Genomic DNA, 21,609 nt, shown 5'->3' on the forward strand with positions numbered 1-21,609 from the left:
TTGCTAGGAACTAATTCTGAGTTACAGAAGGCAGCAACAAGACAGCAAAAAGATATGCCTTTTGGCTTGATTTGGATTATTTGAAAGAATTAAATATGATTAAACTGGATGAGGTGCTTTGCACTGTTACTGCCCTTTGTGCCCTGGGAGGTGTTTCTGGCAGTAGGCTGGGTTGCCCCTTGGCTTGGCATCATGCCTGGCACTTGGCAGAGGCCTGGGATGCAACACCTCAGGCTGCTGGCTGCTCCTGCAGCCTAATACACACAGCTGGCTCTGGACAGTTGGCAGATGTGGGTACCTTACTTGGTACTGAAGGCAGGACATGGAAAAATGAGAAGCAGAACCTTGGGACAGATGAGTGAGGATAGAAAAACTGCCCAGGCATGAAGGAAGACTGGATCACACAAAAGAAGTTTTTCTATTCTATTGAGGGAGCAATAATTTAAAAAAGCAAAAGCTGTTCTTTCCTGCTGAGGGGAGGTGGGCAGAAAGTTCTTAGATATGGGATGTCCCTTCTGTCTTATAAAGATGCAGTCATGCACTGACTTTTAAATCAATATGCCCATGCAAAGCTCAGTACAAAATGACTCTTGACCTACATTATGAACAGGGTGGAAGAGGTAAGTGCAAAACAGTCATGCAAATTATTTGGCTCAGTTGCAGGTAGTTCTTTGGGTTTCATGTTAGCTAAAGATAATGCATCAGGAGAAGAGTGCAATGGCATAATTCAGATGGCAACTTTCATTTTGTCCTGGGAAAGAACAATTAGATATCCTCAGGAGAGTCAGGGTAGTGTGTTTGATTTTGTTGTGTATCAATTAAACCACCATGACTTTTAGGGGAACTGCAATTACTCCAGATTACATGGAACGTGATTACATGAAGTTGGAGTTTGATATGTGGATTTCATTTAAATTCAGACTGCTTACTTTGCAGTCAGTTGTTAAGGGCTGGAGTGTTTGCATCCCTGGAGGTCAGGACCCTGGGTCTGTTCCCAGGGTGGCTTGTTGATGCCCTGGAGTGCTGGTGTGCCCTCAGAGGAATTCAGCTTTAAACAAAAGCCCTGTGTATCACCCACTCTCTTCTAAACCAGGTACCTCACAGCCACTTGTCGAGAATGGAAGAGTTCTATGATCATGGTTGCTTTTAAATGAAAGACAATTTTGAGGAACCTGTATTAATTCCAGTTACATGAAATTCCTGACTTCGTGCATGTGGGCTGTAGGTTGTTGTCTTGTTGTTCAGATATGGGAACATTTCTTGAAGGAGAGCATGTGGCCCATGCTTGCTCTGCAGCCAGTGTGCACCACACAACATTTGTGTCTCATGTGTAACTACATGCTGCAATACTCCTTAACCTTGCTAAAGGAATTTGTCTTAGCTAAGAATTTTCATTATGTGGCCCCTGATTTTGTATTTTGTCAGACAGAGTACAGCAAGTATTTGCCTTTTAGTTTGCCATAAGGTACTCAAGATTTCTTCACAAAATGCGTGAAACAAATAGCTTCTCACCAGGCTTCAGCCAAAGCTGTACATATCACTTACTGTAAAGAGTTGTAGTTCAAACACTCTTTTATTCTGCTAACATTCTTTCTTTTAATCTGCTAACTTTCATATACTTACTAGTTAGAAATGTTGATGTTTTACTTTTCTCTTCAGATGACACTGGCTGTCCCAGTAGCCAGTCAGTATCTCCAGTTAAGACTCCTTCTGATGCTGGAAACAGTCCAATCAGTTTTTGCACTGGTAGTGATGGAGACTTTTCCAGGAAGAAATTCAGTCCAGGGTCAATGAGTGAAGGAAATACGCAGCTGGCTCGATACAAGAAGGAGACAAAGACAAGCCTTGTAAAGCCCGGTGAGTAAAATTCTTTTCATTTGCTTAATTACACTTTCTGATTGACTGGTATATTTACAGGTGTCTACATACATAGACACCTGTGTTGTGCCACCTGTCATATCACTAATGCTGATAGTAAATAAAATAGGTGGCTGCTTTCTGTGGAGACACCTGAAAAATATGAAAACACTATTATTATTGTCCTGTTCATGGAAATATAATCAACTGACATCTTCTCTTTTTTTATGAGGCTCGATGGTGATATCAAAGAGCTGAAATGGATTTTATTCTGTTTCATAGTAACTGCACACATATTTCAGTGCCCAAAGAGAAATGACTCTTAAAATAAGAAAAAAGTCTTGTGATATCCTTAAATTTATTGTTAGATCCTGCCTAAACTTTGTGCTGCCAGGTTCTGGCAGCCCTGGGGATACAAGATGTCTGACATCTCTCCCCTGTGTGTGGAAGTGGGGCAGATTTGGACCTGTACTGCAATGGCTGAATCAAGAGGCTATCTCCCAGTGCTTTGGGCTAATGGGCCACCTCAGACCCCCAGCTAAATCACCACCTGCTTGTCACAAAATCCAAGACCAAATACTCAGATGTGCCAATGGTTCCTGTAATTTTAGTGAGTTGATATAAAATATTTTATATCATTTGATTCATGTACAGGCAGCTCTTGATTACAATGGTCAGGGTATTTGGGCTGCTGTTTAATTAATCATGGAGACAGAGTTGGCCCTGTACATAGCCAGTGGCAGAACTGACATGGTTTATGAGCTCAGGTACCTCCTGGCTATATTGTTTCCAGAGTCATTTTATCTCTGGAAGCAATATAGATACTTCCATGAAAAACCAGTTCAGATTTGCCAGCACCATGTTTAATCCAGAAACAGTGGAAAATCTGTTGCAAAATCTCTTCACTGGCTTGGTCATTGGAAGGGTTGATTAAACCTGTTTTACCACTATCCCTGCAAGTTATTTGGCTCATTTCTTAGCACCATGTTACTTGAGTGTTCCCAGTCTCCCACTGCTGTGCATAATGGGTGATAGGTAATATTTTTGCAAGGTTTGCCGTGAATATGGTATATGACAGTCAAATCTGCAGCTGTGGCTACCACAACCATTTTGTTTGTGAATATGAATGTCGCTTAGCAAAATGTGAATAATTAATCCACAAATTTTTTCCTTATGAAGAGTCCTATTCTCATGGAGAACAGTTATGCACCTTTTTCAATAAATTAATTCACTGTTTTCAGTTTTACACTTTAATTGCCTTATAATATGAAGTTATTAGCTATTTGCAATATTCAGCAACCAGGTCTGTTTTACAGAGTACTTCTGTGAAACAGAAGTTCCTCTTGCCAAATATCTCACAATTCTTTTGTGAAAAGTTGTTCAAAATCATGTCATAGTGTGAGAGCTGACACAAGTGGGGCATGTCAGACATAGACACCAGGGGACAGCTGTGGTTCATTTTCCTCAGTGCTGGCCACAGGGGTTAATGTGATTTTCTTCCATTGCTATCTCATTCCATGGCCTCAGGTGGACCCAGTCTCTTCCTCGTGACCTACTTGCACATGAATTTCTGGTGACTCAGTTAAGAAGATGTAGCCATTGTGCAAAGAGGAGGCATCACCATGTAGCAAAACACGCAGAGAGTAACCAGGGATCAGCAGAAGGGAAGTGGGATATGGAGGAGAATAACAGCAACATGTCCTTGCCATGTATAAAAGAAATTGTGTGTAATTTTCTCTTTACCAAAAGCCCTTCTTGATTTATAGAGATTATATCTACTTCATATTAATCTGAAATAGCTTGTGACAATGACTACAATAGCAGGAGTCATATATGAGAGACAAAAATCTAGCCTACCACTGTTTTTTACCATGTCCTGCACTACATTTTTTACGCAATTACATCCATCTCTGTGGACCTTCAAAATTCCTGTCATTTTGCTGAAATCTGTCTGCTTCCAGTATTGTTTTCTTGGAACATGCTGAATCTCAGAAGAAACACTTACACAAATATTTAGATAATTCAGGAAATGTCAGAAAGGGATAGCACTGAGAATGAACCATGGGATGTTTTTGCGCTGTTCCCAAGCTCTGATACTTTTCTGCTTCTCTAATAACATCACTTCATCTTTCTTTTCTGTACTTCAGAATGCAAAATACACATAGACTTTTCTTCCTCTCAAACAGCCTAAGGCCTTGTTATGTGAGTCTAAGCCATCTTCACCTCTTGAAGTATTAACAAAATAGATTAGGCTATCATTCATATTTTATGTAGTTTGTATAGAGTACCATATATAATCCTGAAGTGCTCTTGCTAGACCTATAAAATATTTATAATAGTGGAGAAATTATTCATTGGAGAGAGATGGAAATGGTTTATATTGTGCATTAAATCCGAATCACAGCAGTGTAGAAGTGAATTTGGCTTAAAACCTGTGCCTGCTTTCCCAGGGAGGGATGGAGAGAACAGGAACATTAAGGAAAATAATAGAACATCCACTCTCAGAGATAACTACAAGCCTTTTAATTTCTGGATTTTAGAAGTTAGTCCTTCTTTTAGATGTGATTCATTTACATAATATTAAAAGCAATACAAAATGTGTTGCAGAAAATGTCCTGACAAAAAGACTTAATTAACATTGGTCTTAGTTTTCTATCAGGATGCTATACTAAATCCCACACTTTTTGTAATTGAATAAACAGAACCATAAGCACTTCTCCATGCTCACATTCTTGTGTAGTCCTCCTAGAAAGATCCCTCCTGAATTCCTGCAGTTTATGTCCACATCCTGTTGAGAGCTGTGGGAATCGTTTTGCTTCCTTTGAGAGTCTTTCTCATCTGCTTTTTTGACTTCCATTAGAATGCTTCGTGAAAGTATTCACAATCTGCCTCTTTCAAATACATGGATAAAGAAAAGAATCTTTAGCAGAAGTTGTGTCAATAACTTTTAAAAGTCTTGCATGTTTAAACTAACACAGACATTTAAATCTGTGTGAGCCTCAGAATTTGAGAAGGCCATCTGTTCAGCTGTATTCAGTTTGGGTCTTCTTGCTTTTAGTGTTACAGGCACACTTGGGACAGTTTACTGAATGAATGTTTACTGTTGGAGCTGTTTGCTGTTTTTTAGAACCCATGAAATTGCTGAAGTTTCACATGAAATTATTGCTATCTAAGAAAAAAACATTAAGGCTGTCCCAGACCTTTTAGCACTTTCAGCATCCTGCAGAATAGATGTGTAAACACTATGGCACAAAAGGAGCCCTTGTAAGGACTGGCTGTCTGTCGTTCACATCTTGGTACAATAATAAATATTCCAGGTAGCAGAGGACTGTGCAAAATGGGTTTGGTCTTTTTCACTGCAAATAAAATATCTGGCCATTTATTACTGAATCTGGCTAAAATAGCAATATTTTGGATTTCAGTGTCATTGAACTGCTACAGATTATATTTCAAGAAGGGCCATCACTGGGAATTTGGACATTAAAAACTTTTTTCTGTTCAGATTAATGGGAAAATCTCAGAGGCTTCCACTACACAGAGCACCTACATTTGTTGGACAATAGGCAATGAGCACAAATTGAAAAACATGAAATTCCATCTGGACACAAGAAAACACTTTCTTTGTCTATGGTCAGACACTGGCACACATTGCCTGGAGAAGCTGTGGAGTCTCCATCCATTGGTATAGTCAAAACTCAGCTGGATATGGTCCTGGACAGCCTGTTCCAGCTAGACTTGCTTGAGTGGGGAATTGGGCTGGGTGCTTTCAAAAGATCCCTTTTATCTCCCAGCAACTTTCTAATCCTGTGTTGCTGCACCTTTTTTTTTGTCCTTTATATAGTGCTTCAGCCAAATCTATAGCTGAGTAGTTGCAAGGCACAATTTGTGTTTTTCCTGCCCTTGCTTGGCCACTTAAGTTCATAAAAAAGAAGGTATATTGAAAAAAATACCATCTTTTGACAATCACTATTCAACTAAAAATGTTATTTAACAAATAGTAAGTACAAGGCAAAGTAAGTAATCTTGTATTCAATGTGTGTTTCCTACTTTTTCCCAGTGAATTTATTAAGCCACCATAAATGAGCCTTGGGATAAGGTGTCCCAGTCTGAACAGATTAATCTTTGAAAGCTTTAAGACAATTAGGACTTTTAGGAGAGACAGGTGGAGCAGAATGTATTGTCCTTACTTGGTTGTGAGTATTCAATAGGTGCAGGTGCTGTTTTAGTCAGTGTTGGAGCTGATAGTGATCAAAAAGGAGGCAAGGAAAATTACCCTAGACAACTGGAAATACTGAGATTAGAACTTAAATAAGCCAGACAGATCAGAGAAGAAACGCAGATGTTAGCTGCAGAACATGTTTTATGTGTTAACAATGTCTAGCTGTTGAAACATAATGCTTTTCCTGAAATTTTGGGGTTTTTTATTCTTTTTTTTTAATTTTCTGGTGTGTGAGGATTAGATTCCCAGGACACTGAATGTCCAAGAACTTATTTCTGGGAGTCCTCTGTGAAAGCAAGGAGTAGTGACTAGTTAATCCATTAGTACACAATTAGCAAACAAATTAATTCATATTGCTACTTTACCTCCTTATCTGTCTGTATTCTAAAGACAGTCACTTTGGTTATTTTAAAAACAAAACATTATTTTGATTTAGGTTATATTCCTGACATCTGGCTGTATTGTTCTACAGGTCTTTTGTCAACTAATTCCCTCATTTCAGTCAGACAGTATGGGGAATAGCAATGCCTGACTCTGATGTATGTGTGTGTATGTGCTTCACTTGGAAAACATGATTTGGTGTGAGAGGATTGTCTTACAGGTGATTCTGGAAATTTATTTCACTGTCAAGAACTTCCTTGTGAGTGCATTATTTTGCAATGATAGGACTTTGTTTTATCTTGGAAAGTTTGATAAAACATTAGAAAGACATGTTGTACCAGCACATTTATCCAAGAACATTGTATCTGGTATTTGCATGACTTTTCTTTATTCTCTGTACCAAATTTCTGCAAGCAGTTGGAAAATAATAGATCTGTTGTCTCTGTTACTCAGGAGCAGCAGTACAGAATACAAAATCCAAGTTACAGAATGTGCTAACTTGAACAATTCCTATGGCACACAAAGAAATTCATGAATCTTTTTAGCTACTTGCTAGGACATCCACCTATTATGTTGAAACACTTCTTAAAATGCTGATGGTGTACTGTGTATTTTAACACAAAGTCACACTGTTTGATTGTTGAAAAAAAAACCCACACCAAAACCAATGGAAAACCTCTATTTGGAGATAGAAAAGTGCCTGGACTGATGCCTAAAACAAATGGGCATTCTTAATTCCATCCCACAAAGGTAAGAGCAATAAGAAGACTGGTGTCTTTCTTTTTGCAGTAACTTAATTAACAGCACCTCATAACCCGCATTCCAAGACTGCCCCTTTTCTTGTGGGAGGGGTAATTTAGAACAAGGGTATGGCAGAGAACATTTAACCCGGTTACAAATGCAGTATTTAATCAGTGAACACCATGTTCCTGTCCTGCAACCAGTGATAACCATACTTGAGTGGTGAAATTGGTAAACTCATGCTTGCATTCCTAGTAATATTCAATTACTTAGATGTGGCTGCTGTCACATGCGTTAGAATGCTGAAATTAGGAAATGGGCTACTCCAGGTTCAGTGTACTTTAAATAATTGGCCATAGAACAAAAAAAGGTTCTGAAGATTGACCGAGTGAATTGAGTTGATACCAAATGATGGAACGTCTTGCCTATGACTGACCATTAGTTCTTCTCTTAAATTACCTGAATTAATGACAAGTAATCTCTTGATCTGACAGTGTTTATTGATAAGTGTAGGGCATATTCTCTAACAAGTACAGAGGAGGTTGCAAGTGAAAAGAGAAAGAGCAAAAGTCCAGGTTCCCCGAGTAACTTAAGCCAGATAAGGAGGGCTTTAACTTGAGCATTATATCTTTAAACCACTTGATATTTGGCAGAGAGCAGATACACAGTGGTCTGGTACTTGTGCTTCTGGAAGGCTTTTGATCTGTTTTTTAAAACATCACCTTGGCAATAAAAAGGGAGGAAACATCTTTCTCAGATGTAAGCACATGCTTTGAATGCTTCCCCTCTATCCCACACCTGATAGCAGCCATTATAACCATCCTGACATTCAAATCCAACCATATGCCTCATTTGTTTCCTGTACGGTTTCATTCACAGTCTTCTCCCTTTCTACTATGTGTATTTCATAATTTCATTTGTGACACTGAATTTCTGAGACCTTTTCTAATACAGAATCTAGCAAATACAGTTGAGGCAGTTTTTGACCCTATTCATTTTCCTAAGTTGCTTTTTCTTTTCTTCTTTCTCTTCACATTTCATTTTGCTACAAAAATAGCTGCAAAATAGCTGCTACTGATTTTCTAAATTAAAAAAAAAATGTTTCTGGATAGTAATTCTGTGTGCTGAGTCCTCCTGCATGTCTTACTGCTTTAATTTCATGTCGTTGCTATGGAGCAATGCAGATTTGCTTGCCTCACTTGCCAGCACAGGCAGTTACTAAGGCCTCCGTTCCATGGGTCCCAGAGGAGCAGGGTGTGCTCTGGGGGATGCACATGCACATCTCACCCTCCAGGAGTGAGGACACTGTGTCTGGGTTCCAGCCCATGCCTTCCTCAGAGCTTGTGCTGGGCAGTTGAGCCCACAGGGACATACCCTGCAGGAGTTTGGTGGTTGTAGCAGTCAGTAAGGGCTGGAAGGTGGCCAGCCTGTGAGGTTTGGGGGATGGTGGTGGGGGTGATACTGCTGAGGGTCTGGCATTTGCAAAGCCCAGCCTCCCCCACAAATGCCAGGAAATCTGGATTCTTATGGCCCCTTTGAATACTTCCTTCTAGTTCTAGACCCAGCACAGCCAGTAGATCCTCTTGGTTGGAGCTCCTCTGTCTGGCATAAATCTCTCATCCTTTGTGATTCAGAGGTAGTGAAGCTGGACTCTTAATTGCCTCCTTAGACAGCCTTCAGGGGCACATGGGGTCTGACAGTCTCTGGTCCTAGTGACTGGTTCCATTCCTCAAGAGACACAAAGCAGCTTTAACAGGTGAACCTGCCATTTCCCTTCTAGGGGTTATGGGAGCTGTTTTGGAGGTGAGGGACATGTGAATTCATGGTCTTCATGCAAGATGAATAGAGCAGAGATGGCCCCTAATTTATCTGACCTCAATTCCTAATTTGTAGTGTAGGGATTAATTATCTTTTCCTGCATGAGTGCTCTAAGGTCCTATTTTGTTTTAAAGTAGGTAGAACAAATGAATCCACTGTATTTGGTGTGCGATCTTTCTGACCAAATATTAAGGCATTTACTTGAGGATTCACTTGTTATGTTGACTAAGAATGGGACCAAGGTTTGCTCAGACACAAAAGACTTCCACGTTTAATCTGATGCATCCTACCTCCCTCTCCTGTGTCCTCATCAGGCCTCTGACACCTCTGCTGTTGGCTCTGATTGAAGTCAATCACAGATTCTGTGGCTTTTCTTTCTCTTTTTTGGCTTCTTTCTTTTTTTAATGGAAAGGGAAGTTCTTAGGCATTCAGTTGTGGAAGAAGGTTTGTGCTTGAAGAGCACACATGGACCTTTAAGCAGCTCTAATTAGATGCTTTTTCCTCTTCCATTCATCCCTGATAAGCTTAGGCACTCTTCATTTGCCCGTTTTGTGAAGACTAATGCCCAAGCTGCCTAGCATTGCAAAGGGAGATTCCGAATCTCATTTTGAGCTATGGATTCACAGAAATTAAATATTTTTAGGACCAATCTAAAGTCCTAAAGCTAACTAAATACACTGAAGTGAAATAAGTGCTCTGTAGCTTCTGAAAAATTATACTGGAATATAACCAGAATCTAAATATTTTAAGCAAAACATGTTTAGAAAGGTAGGTAAAAATTATTAGCATAGCAGTAGGGTTTTAGTTTAGATTTATATGTATTTTAGATTTAAACTTTTAATTTAAACAAACTGCTTGAATTGCTGCAGAAGAACATGTTCAAATACCCAAATATTTCATATAAACAATAATAAGCAAAGTAAAAGCTACAAGTAGAGCTTCAGCTTCAAAGTGTTTCATAGTATTTAACACAGATCTACAAATTTCTGTTGAAGTGGCATAGAAAAACCATCTTTTAAAACCATCTGTGCACAAATTTTATAATCCAGCCCTTTCTAAAACATTATTTTAGATGTTGCTTAGTAGAGACATAGACATTTAGTGGGTAGGCCATGGCCTCTCAAAATATATTTCTTTGTTCAGAAGATACTCAGGCTGCAGCAAGTGCCCAGATGTCACAGCAAAAATGGAGGTTCCAGAAAAGAAGCCAGCAAGCTGTAAAGGAGAAATTGGAAGTAAAAGCTGAAAGCCTGAGTCCCACCTGTTCTACATAGTGACCTGCCCAGCTCTGGGCTGGTGGCACAGGCCTCCTGCAATTCAGGGCCTTGGGCAAAACTCTACAATTACAAACATCCTTCCTTACAAATAAATAAACAAACAAATAAATAAATAAAAGGATGTCCTTGTTGCTTAGTTCAGTAAATGGAAACAAACTTAGATTTAGATGTCTTGGTGTGCCTTTTGGGGGATGGACTTTAGCACAAAGCAGAGGAGTGCCGCAGTACAGAGCCGCCGGGCAGGCTGAGGGCGTGCGGGGTGGCTGCTCCCAGGGAAGCTGCTCCACTTTCATTCAGTTCCTCTTTTCCTGGGGGTTCAGAGCTGAGCTCCCAGCAGGCACACGGTAATTCCTTTGTCCCTGGCCCATTAATTGTCCTGCTGCTGCTCCAGACACACAGAAAGTGGGACAGCCACTGTCACAGGCAGATCGTGGCCCGAGGATGCCCGCGGCCTCCAGCTTAACCTCGCTCTTGGTCCACGCGAGAGCCACTGCTCTGACTGCAGCTCATGGGGAGGAGGGGACCTGGGTGTGGGGCTTCTGCAGGGACTGCCTGGGATGCTGCACACGATGACATCCCTGCCACACAATACATCTTTTAGACCCAAATGCCTTTTGATGGAAATGAAGGTCTCCTGGGGCTTGCAGGACGTGCTTCTGCATCAGGAAAAGGCAGCTGAGGACCTGGCATAAGAAGGGCCCTGGGGTTTAGAGGTAGATATTGAAGATGGCAATAGCAGAGATCTTTAGTAAAAACAATAAAATTCTTTTTGTATATTCAAGCAGGTTTGTTTGGGTTTTTTCTCCTCTGCTAATCCAGAGTGGAATTTGAGCCAGAAAGGAGCAACCAATGCTATACACACTGCACACTCTTAAGTACTTGTTTTAAAATGTGAGGTCAACATAGAACATGCCTTGAAATTTGTGTATTTACTGCAGTGTGTTTTCTGTGCCTTGTGTTTGCTTTCTGTGGGTTTCAGCCCACTTCACAGAATGAAATAGTGTGCATGAGAAAGAGTCCACTATGAATCTTCCCTTAGGAATTTTTTTTTTGTCCTCTGCATTTAAAGTACAATCTGTATTATTTATGCCAATGTTTAAAATAGCTTCCTAACTTTCCCTGGTTAAAGTACTTTGAACCTACTCCAGTTACATTCTACTATGCACAACTCCCACTCACCATGAGTTTTTATTTCAAGTAATTTTTCATGAAATAACATGCGTCACAGCCAGAACCCTGTGTTGCTGTTACATCGTTTTCTTTACAGTTTTCCAGCATTATTCCCTCCCCCCTGATAAACTGTGTTGTCAGTATGCATTTTTATCTTAGAATAAACAAATTGCATTCCCTTAATCTCCCTTCATAAACAGTACCCTGTCATGCTGTTATCATTATTGTTGACCTTTTTTGGAATTTCTCCAGGTTATTAATGCTTTTTAAATGAGAATCATGGGATTTAAAGTGTTTTCTGAGCAGTGTTTACTCAGGAATTGATCGATTATTTCCTTTTCTAGGTTTTTTTTTTCATCCCCTATTGCTTTTTTGTCTGACATCTTACTGTGTTCAAAGCAGAGCTATGCAAACAATTGATTTGGGGATTGCTGCCAAATCAAAACATTAAAGAAAATCTTTGTTTCAAACTGAACAAAGGCCTTATTCAGTCTAAAATATTTTGAATTTTTTGGGATTTATTTTTATGTTTTACCCCATTTTTAAAAGAAGAAAGGCATTTATTAGTTTTCATAATTAAAGTGTCATTTCAAACAGAAAGTAGAAAAATCTGATTTTACATTTTTCTGGCCATGTTTGACTTAAATATCAAGACTGAAAGATCAGTTTGACTTAGAGATCAGTGTTCTCTGATCTTCTTTTTTTGGTGACCAAATTGCTACCTGAAACATTTGTTTTCCTCAGAGTTATTATTTGAAATACTTTTGAGCAGAATTGAGTGGATAAATCAATACATTCCTTGTGTTTATATCTCTGTATTTACACATAGGGATAGAAAGCTAAAGGAATGTCTTTATTTTAGTCATGCAAATCTCACTTACTTGATTTCACTGTCTACAAAGGCATTGGTGGGTGAGTGGTGACTGGGCTCAGAAAAGGAAGGTCAAGCATAAACAACTTACCAGATCTTTGCAGATAGTGGTGTCATTTTAAACATCTGGCCTATTTAAGTTGTGGTATTTCACTTGCTTTTATGTACATAGATATCTAAATCCCAATTAAGCTATGCTTTAGATGTCTTCACTCTGTTTTGCTTGTCTCTTGACGTAAAGAATTCTGAGCTCGGGAAGAGCCTAAGAGAAAGGAAAAATGCATGTCCAGTAACTGTTCCAGTAAATATACCACAGTACTCATGAAACAAAACCCTGAGTACAACAGAATAACTTCTGTCTAGTTGTTCTGCTCTAGCCAGAACAACTAGATAGAAGTTTCCCAACTTTGCTAAAACTCTAGATGCAGAGAACAGTTTTCTCAGCTGTGTTGTGTGCAAGGTGGAGTCTTCTGATGGAGGTGGGAGCTGTGGGAAATTCCAGCCTGTATGGATTTCACCCATGTAGCAGGAGTTAATGAAGACAGGCATTCCAGACTACTAGGTGGTTTTATGGAGGAGCTGGAGAAGGGTGTGATAAGCTGCATGGATGGGCCCTCATCTCTTGATCAAGTTCTTATTGCTGGATGCTGTGTTCCTGGGGGTGTGACTGGGATATCATGAGCAGCATCCTCCCAGTTGAAAGCTAAGCCTGGCCCTAAAACTCCCTGGTAGAGTCTTTCTTTCCCCAGGAAAAGCAGACAGCATAAAAGAGCTATCATTGGGTTTGTTTTGTGTGGATCCTGTTTTATGTGGTGCAGTGTGAAACACCCACCCAGGTCTTTTGAAAGAGGCACCAAACTGTTCACCACTTTTTTAGCTGACCTGCTTCCAGGCATGCACAGAAGTGAATTTGGCAGAGCTGAGAAGCTTTGCTGAGTGAGATGGGTGGGAGGTGGTACCTGCTGAGATGGCCGTTCAGGAGAGCACCAGTTCCAAAACTGCTGTAACTCTCACCAGGAGCTGGAGACCCAACCTCATTTTGTACATTCAGCCTCCAGCCTCTGCAAGATGGACATGGCTTCCCCAAGGATTCTGAAATGTACTGCCTTTAATGTTGCATAAAAAAAAGCAAACCTGCTTTATAATAGTGTATTTTATATGCACCATTACATAAAATATATTTTAAAGAAATGAAAATTCTGCCAGGTTTGTTTCATATTTTATTAGTATTACATTGTCTTGCTTCCATGCTGAGGCACTTCATTACAGGTCTGTGTTCCACCTTTCTTAGATTCTGTAAATAATAGGAAGTTGTTGGCTTTTGAAATCTGGGCAGGCTGTGTTCTGCTTGCTAGAGCTGGTGGAATACAGCTTGACCACAAACCTGCAAGGATTAATAAGCTGAAAAAGCACAGGCTTCTTGTCTGTCATTTTTGCTTCTTAGCAGTAAGAGTGAAAAAAAGCAACAAATGATGGCAGTAATAACTTGAAATGCATTGGCCTCAGATCTACCTTGGATTTGTTACTGTAAAAAATACAGTTTATGCAACCAACTGCGTAAGGTTTTGCTGTTCTTTTCAACAGATGGCACTTAACTTCATTAGTTTTTTGTAATAATTTCAACATGTGTGTTACAGTAAATATTTTATTAGCTTACAACAAATTTTGCTTTTCATCCTGGAATTGCAGGGTTGTTTCATCAGTTACCCCCCAGATATGTTTCTCCTTCCAGTGTTTTTTCCTTGCCTGTTGAAAACATGTCAAACTGATTTAAATGTTTTATGCACATTAAAATGAAAACCATATGTCTTATATTAAGGGTGACTGTGCAGAAGCTTTCACTTGAATCAGGTTTTGCATGCAATTTCATGCACTCACAGATACACTGTGCCCTCCTCCTTGCACACAGGAAGCAGATTTGTGTTGAAGGGGCCTCTGAAAGCCCTTTGTTCAACTTCTGCCACCAACGTGACAGGAGGGCTGGGATCTTTTCCCAGTCTGTGATGAAGTTTGCTGCTCTCTGTGTACTGCTAGGTTATCCCTGCCAAAGATGACATTTTCCAGTTCCTAAAAATACTTCTGACCAGCCTATCCATTTCCCTTCAAACAGACCAAATAGTACTGCCCGGTACATAAAAAATCCCCTGAGGTGATACTGCATGGTTGCTTATAAAATATACTTGTCCATAGGTGGATTAAAGATATAATTTATGAAACTGTCAAATGCAAGTTTAGCATTACGTTATAAAACTCCCAGTATATTTTTTGAACCTCCAGTCTCAATGTTTGTATTGAGGTTGGTGTAGGAAAGTAGCATCCTTCTGTCTCTGATAACAAAGAGCCTTTTTGTTTGAACATGAAGATAAGCTTTCCAGACTGTTCCCTTCTGCTCCATGAGCATATGTTCCCCCTGACAAAGGTCACTTCAGGCTCAGAAGAGTGAAACTGTGGGAGTCATTTTTAAGGTGTTGTTAGAATGGCTCAAGTTCCATACAGAAGCACAAAAAAAAAAAAAAATTAGGTCAGGCTGACTTCTGTATGAAAAATAGCCTCAAAAATGCATAAGGCAGCAAAAAGCTCCAATTTATTATGCTCTTTGTCTGTTCCAACATCTACTTTTGGCTTCTCTACAAATCAGTGAATTAGAAACAATTAAGAAAAACACAAGCCCAGATCATAGTGATATGCAGAATATGCTTGATGGCTCTCAGCCAATGTCAGTAATTATTTTGTAGTGACTGTGTTTTGAGAGAAGAGCTTGATTGATTGTGGTTTCACAGAATGCATAAGTCACATTATGTATTCATATTGAGATCTGCAATGCTTATAATTTGCATTAGTGTGGTTCATATTACTACTAAAACTATAGTACTTAGATTAGAAAACTGCTTAATGAGATTAATTATTTGATAACAATCCTTCTTTCAAAGTAAAAAGAATAAGCAATAAAAACGAGCGGAAATCTAGATAAATAATAATTTGTAAAATTGCATTTTGATCCAAACACAGGGAAGCAGGATCTGTGTTGAAGTCCTTCCCAAAAGTCTGTCTGGTTCTGAGCAGGAAATCTTCTTGCCCAACACATTTGAACAATTTATGGAGACTCACACCCAAAGTTTTTCTCCACATCCCCTCTGAATGCATCTCTGCCAGCTGCCCAAGGTCCCAGCTGTTATTGGGCCAAGCACTCAGCTGAAGTGTGACCACAGACCTGTCTGCTGAGGGAGCACTGTTGAGCAGTTGGGTGGATGTCCCCAGGGGTGGGAGTGATGGTTTCATCCATTGGCCAGTGCAGTGGCATAGGGAAGGGATGCCTGTTGCCTTAGGACTGAGGATGCCAGACATCGGACATTGCTGTACCCAGTTTCTTGCCATTATTCGTGGAGCACAACTCACAAATGTGAGTTCAATGACTAAACCTTATATAAAACCAGAGGGGTGATTAGGTACTAAAATCCAAGATTCACAGCAGAGAGCATGCCAGACATGCCCACAGGAGATGCCAGGGAGAAGTGCCCATGTCCCAGACTTAGTCACCTGCCTGTAGTCCTGGGTGTGCCCACGTGCATGCCTTGGATTCACTGTGAAGCTCCATAGCAGAGCCAGACCTTCTTTGTGAGTGCAGGCATCCAGCAAGTTTCATTCCTCTGAAATATGAGCAGCACCAGTGCTACCAGTCTGTGCTGTGTCACACCTGAGCAGTTAGAGCTTGAGGAAAAGGTCTGAGTCCAGTGCCCTCTTTAGACCAAAGGAGCCCAAATCTACACTAATCCTAAGAGTTCCTGAACCACTGCAACCTACTGGGCATCTTCCGCTTCCTCTCTCTCATTGTAGTGGAGAGAGTGACACTGGCAGAGGCAGAGCTTGTGAGAACATCCTTTGTCACCCAAAGATTACATTCCAAACTACATGGAATGCAATCCACATGGAGGAGAGCTGTGACCTGTTCCTTGCTCTCAAGGTTACATCTGCTTTTGCCCAGTTACTGTTCAGTGAGAAATGTAATAGTTAAGTCCAAAATAAGAGTCTCCCATACGATAATCTTAAGTCAAATAAATAATAAGTCAAAGGCCAGGGACCGGAACCAAAAACCACTATCATCTAAGGTCTTGACACTTTGAATTCAGCACATTTCCCACTAGGAGACTTTGCTTCAAAATGGGTCATTTTTAAGGGTGTTATCTGAAGAAAAGCCTGAAATGTTAAAGCAAAATTTCATTGCTTCTTTGCAGCTTATTTTTTTACATTTTTCGGTGCATGTAAGCAGTGTGGTTTTCTTTCCTCAGTCATTTGTGGTGTACAGCATCTTGCAGGAACAACCCCATATTAAATAGAAAAATAAAAGCAGCATTAGTACTTCCTGGAAATATCCTGCTTATGCTGTTAAATATTGGAGCTAGAGATGTAGCTGGGAGTTAAAGCTCTCAAGATAAATTGAACCAAATCTCTTAAAAATACTGGTCCTTTCATTAGTGGGCATAACAACAGAATTCTCTCTACTTTTCCAGCTGCTTTTAATGACCTTGCTGGATATTTTTTCACATAGGCCCAAGTTCTGGGGGTCTCAAAATCAAGCTATCTAGAGAGATAGCATGCCGCTTATTCCTCAAGTAACTGCACCAAAGTGGTTAATATGTATGCATATTTGGACACTTGGCTGTATCACAAAATGCTTTTGAAGGCAAGAAAAGTCAGCAAATTTAAATGCTTTACAATTTGAGGACAAGCTCTTTCTGTCAGCACTGTTTTTCTTACAGCTCTGTTTCACTGGCTATATGCAAAATCTACTTCAAGACTGATATACATATAAAGATATGTCATTTTTAAGGGTGTTATTTGAAGAAAAGCCTGGATTGTTAAAGCAATATTTCATTGCTTCTCTGCAGCCTTTTTTTTTTTTTTTTTACATTTTTTAGTGCATGTCAGCAGTGTAGTTTTCTTACATAGGTCGTTTCTGGTGTAGAAAATGTATCTTTTAACTGCATAAACATGACCACATGTATATCTTTGCATGTGTATGTGTATGTGTATACATACACATGTGTATATGTATATGTATGAACTCCAAATGACGTACTGCTGAAGCTGGTGACTGAACGCCTAGCATCTTTTGCAGGAAGGGGTAAGACACTCCCTTTAAGAGGAGCTGTACCGCTGCTGTGCTCGGGCAGTGGCTGGGGCAGGGCAGAGGATACAGTCAGAGGTGAGGCCTTTCCCCGCCTGGAGCGGGCGCGGTGCCCGCCCTGCGCCGCTGGGATAAACACGCGGCCGTGCCAGCCGCAGGCGGAGCGGCCCCCGCACGGGCGGCTCCTTCTCCCGCTCCTCGATCCCGCCCCCAAATCTCTTACTGCATCGGATGCAGCATGGGAAACGCCCTTGAGACATTGGTAAGAGTGTCCCAGTTGAATCCCGTGCTGCGGCAGGGGAGCGTGAGCTCCCCGAGCCGTGGTGGCAGACGCCACACGCTGCCGGACCGTGGCCACTGTGCGCCTCTGCCCGGGCGGCGCTGCCCGCACGGCTCGTCAGAGGCAGCACCGCAGCTGGCACGGGCTCCCTTCTCTTCCCTCGGTGTCAGCCGAGCCCAGGGGCTGTCGCGGTGCTGTCAGGGCAGCAAGGCGGCGAAAAGGCAGCACAGAGCGTGATGCTGCCTGCAGAGCGCTCTCAGGTCGGTGCCGCAGCCCCCCCGAGCGGTAAAGAACTCTGGGCTCTGCAGGATTGCTCTCTTGCTTCTCAGATACCCATTCCCGGCAAAGAGCAGCCCTGGAAAATGTGACGGTGCTTGGTTGGCCATCCCTGTGCTGTTCCTCCCATTGCACAGAGCAGTGCAGAGCTCTGCTCCCGCAGCGTGGGCGTACTGCTCGGAGCCCGCTGCCGGGCGCGGAGCGCGGGCTGCCCAGCATGGACACCGGGCTGGCTCCATGGGCTGGGACACTGATGGCTGCAGCCTGCAAGAGTTTGAATGCGTGAGCTCCAAATGACATACTCCTGAAGCTGGTGACTCAACGTGTAGCATCTTTTGCAGGAGGGGGTAAGAGTCCTTTTAAGAGAAAAGTGTCTTATTGGAGCTAAACAAGTTACAGCCAGTTACGACAAAGGAATGCGGGGTTGAGAAATGTCAGTCTCTTTCATTGTTAGCACTAAATTAATGGGCTGTTCTGGAGCTTAGATGTGTGACTTTTTGCCATTACATAGTCACAGTGACAAAAATAATCAAGAGTCATCCTTAGGAAGCTGTCAGCCTGGAGAATGGCATTAGAAGAATGAGAGGCCGTGTTCAGCTCTTGCCTGCACTGCTGCTAGACAGAGAGTTTCATGTTTTATTAAGATATTTCTAAGACAGAAGTCACACCTACCCAGGACAATATTGCAGTGGGTATTTTATGGATAGATGCTATGTTGTTTTACTCAGAGATATCTACCAAATGGGAAAAGATGTTTTTTAAATTCTCCTAATAACATTGCTGTCAAACTCTGCTACACACAAAACTGGTTTGAACATCATTTGTACACTTGGAACCATTACTAGCAGTGACCCCTTTAACTTATAAAATGTTCTCAAAGGTCCTATAAATAGCCACATGCCTAATTTTAAACATAAGTAGTCTCCTGTGTGAAGTGTTAAGCTTGTGTGTAGCTGTTATTAGAACTGGGGCCAGAAAGGTTAGTTCATGCTTTGCAGACACGGTTCCTGGTCTCAGATGCAGTTCAGTCTTTCAGAAAGCTCTGCTGATGGTGTGGTTGTGTTTTCAGGCAGTGCTGGCTCTTCCCAGCAGTGTCCAGCCTTGCAGCCCTTGGTGCTCCAAGCCAGGCAGGTCACGGAGAGGCGGTTGTTAAGCCTTGCTACTCGGCAATGCTTTCGATAGCAAGATCTGATTATGATGTGATCTGCTTACCCAGAGATGAACCTTGGCTAGGGCTCCTGCTCTCTGTGCCACAGCCAGGACTTGCCTTGGGAAAGCTGCTGGTGTCCTGCAAGCATAGAGATGTTTTGGGGACTGGAACACCAGAGGTATGACATCTGTGTGATGTGTTTACCTGTTTGAGTCTTTTTTAGAAAAGTAGTTTTGGGTGTAGTGTGATACCAAGAGGTTGTTTGGAGTGTATATTAGTCTTGTAGATGGGGATATTTTGTTGATCAGGAAAACTGTTGCATCTTGGAATATCATGTCCCACGATCATTTTGCTTCCCAAGGGCAAGGTCTCTCACATTTACATCTGTAAACATGACATAAATACTCTCTGAAACCAGGTGGCTTTGCTACTTTTCTTCCTCCCCTTGCAAATTTGCACACAGCTCTGATCTGGTTATGGATGTGATGGCTTGGATCTGGTTATCGAGGCATTGTACTGGGTATGGAGCTGGTTAGAGGTGCTAGAGCTGGGTCCCTGGGATCCCCTTTTGAAGAGCTAAGCTTTGTATCTGAGCACTTTGAAATTGGGCTGAGGATGGGCTGATGCAGAGGAGCAGAGAAATAGAGGCTGGTATCAGATGTCATGAGGTAGGGAAAGTACTGGGTTAAATCCATTCACACCTTATCCTAAGGCAGGTAGCTAAGTGTTGCCCCATGTGAGAATGGTTGCTGGCTGTCTCAGCCTCTTTAAGGCTGTGAAGCCAGGCTCTGACAAAGCCTTTCCTCAGTCTGAGGTGTTCAGGGTGAAACATGCACCTTTCACCATGAGCTCTGTGTAGAATTTAAGAGAGATTGAGGACTAGAAGGTCTAGCTGCAGTAGATGATGGTGGCTCCAGCTGCATCTCTCCTGTGTGGAAAAAAATAACAAAAATGGCAAGTTTGCATCTTCTGGCTTGGGGATGTCTATCCATGGGATGACATCCAGAAATTCCCAGGTAAGAAATGCTGTGCTTGGTCAGCTGTTTAAAAAGTGTTGGAGAATTATTTCCATCCCCTCAGCTAAAGTCACCATTCATTACTGTGGCTCAACAGCATGAGACCTGGGTAGAGCATAGGATGCTTGCCATTAGACTGACAGATTGGAAAAAAATTAAACCTTTGGTGTGTTTTTCTTCCCGAGGATAAGACTTTCTTAGTACATCTACCTGCCTTAGCAAAATGAGAGCAATATGCCAGAGCTTGTCAAATAAAAGGTGTGATCCGTAGAAAATCAGTAATCAGATGACTTGGTGGTACCTGAGAAGCACTTGAAACCTACATGTGATTACTGGATTATTTTAAGGTTATTACAACTGCCTCACTATGCTTCTGTACCACATGAAACTCTCCATACGCGTGTAGATAAATATATAAATTTACCATTAGCCTGTACCTATATATATATGTACATTTATGTTATCTGAGAAGACAAAACAGAAGCAGCGAGCAGTGTTTCTGCATGATTTAAAGCATGAGAAATACCCACTTACAGTGGTGTGTTCCTAATCACTGTGCTCCTGAAGGAGCCACGTGAACAGCCTCGTTCGTCTGTCGGTGTCTGTGAGGAGCGAACAGGTTGTCACAACAAGTGTTCTTGTCTGAGACCTAAAATGGCTTCTGTAGTGTGAGGGTTTTGTGTCCAAATGTGTTTTTTCTGCTCTTGTTGAAGTGCCAGTTCTGAAGAAATGGGGAAAATCTGGAGCAAATCCATCTCCTGTCCCCAGGGATGTTTGAAAATCCATGCAACTTCTGAAATTCACCCAGAACAGACAAAGGAAGGATGCTTGTGATTCACTGTTATTTTGAAAACAATCTTTGAGTTATAATTTCCATGTTTTTACTCTTTCCTTTTCCTTTCCAGGCAGTGAAGCCGATTTTAGCTCTTCAAGCAGCACAGGCAGTATTTCAGCACCTGAAGTCCATATGTCGGCTGCTGGAAGCAAGAGATCTTCTTTTTCTCGCAAGTAAGCAAAGCAGTTTTTCCTGAATATTGCTAGTACAAAGATAGACTACTGTGTAAGGTCTTGCATTTTAAAACAATTGGGTTAACACAAGGCTCTTTGGTAGCACACTGGTGAGAACTGCAGTAGAAGAAAGAAAAAAAAGCTGTATTCAGTGCACAGAAATTGTCAGTGTGCCAGATCAGCCAGCTGTTGGGGGTTTTTTTGTTTATTCATGGCAAGTACAGGAAATAGAATCAGGTAAGGCAGAAAAGGCATTGGCTGGAGTGGAGAGAGAGCTGGGTGTGTTAATTAACAGCAGTATTTCTAACCAGTTAACCTAAACCTTTTAGTCTTAATTTGTTTTATCTCTGTCATAAATTGTCAGCTGAGCTTACACCCTTCCAGATCATTATCTCATTTTTTGTTGTAAGAAGTAGACAG

The 21,609-nt window shown here is 41.3% G+C and overlaps 1 protein-coding gene across 2 annotated transcripts in view; it reads left to right on the forward strand.

The window, feature by feature from the left end:
• Nucleotides 1–21,609, forward strand: part of SYBU (syntabulin) — a 40,224-nt gene that overhangs the window by 12,127 nt on the left and 6,488 nt on the right. Inside the window, exons 3-4 of one of the 2 annotated variants that reach the window (XM_074556209.1) lie at nucleotides 1,660–1,857; nucleotides 21,087–21,189. In XM_074556209.1, coding sequence (XP_074412310.1) covers nucleotides 1,660–1,857; nucleotides 21,087–21,189 — 301 coding nt within the window. Of the gene's footprint in view, nucleotides 1–1,659; nucleotides 1,858–18,337; nucleotides 18,363–21,086; nucleotides 21,190–21,609 lie in introns of those variants that run through there. The other variant, XM_074556218.1, reaches the window with a different exon arrangement.

Source organism: Zonotrichia albicollis, chromosome 1, assembly GCF_047830755.1.
Source record: "Zonotrichia albicollis isolate bZonAlb1 chromosome 1, bZonAlb1.hap1, whole genome shotgun sequence".
In the NCBI taxonomy this organism is placed as follows: Eukaryota; Metazoa; Chordata; class Aves; order Passeriformes; family Passerellidae; genus Zonotrichia; species Zonotrichia albicollis.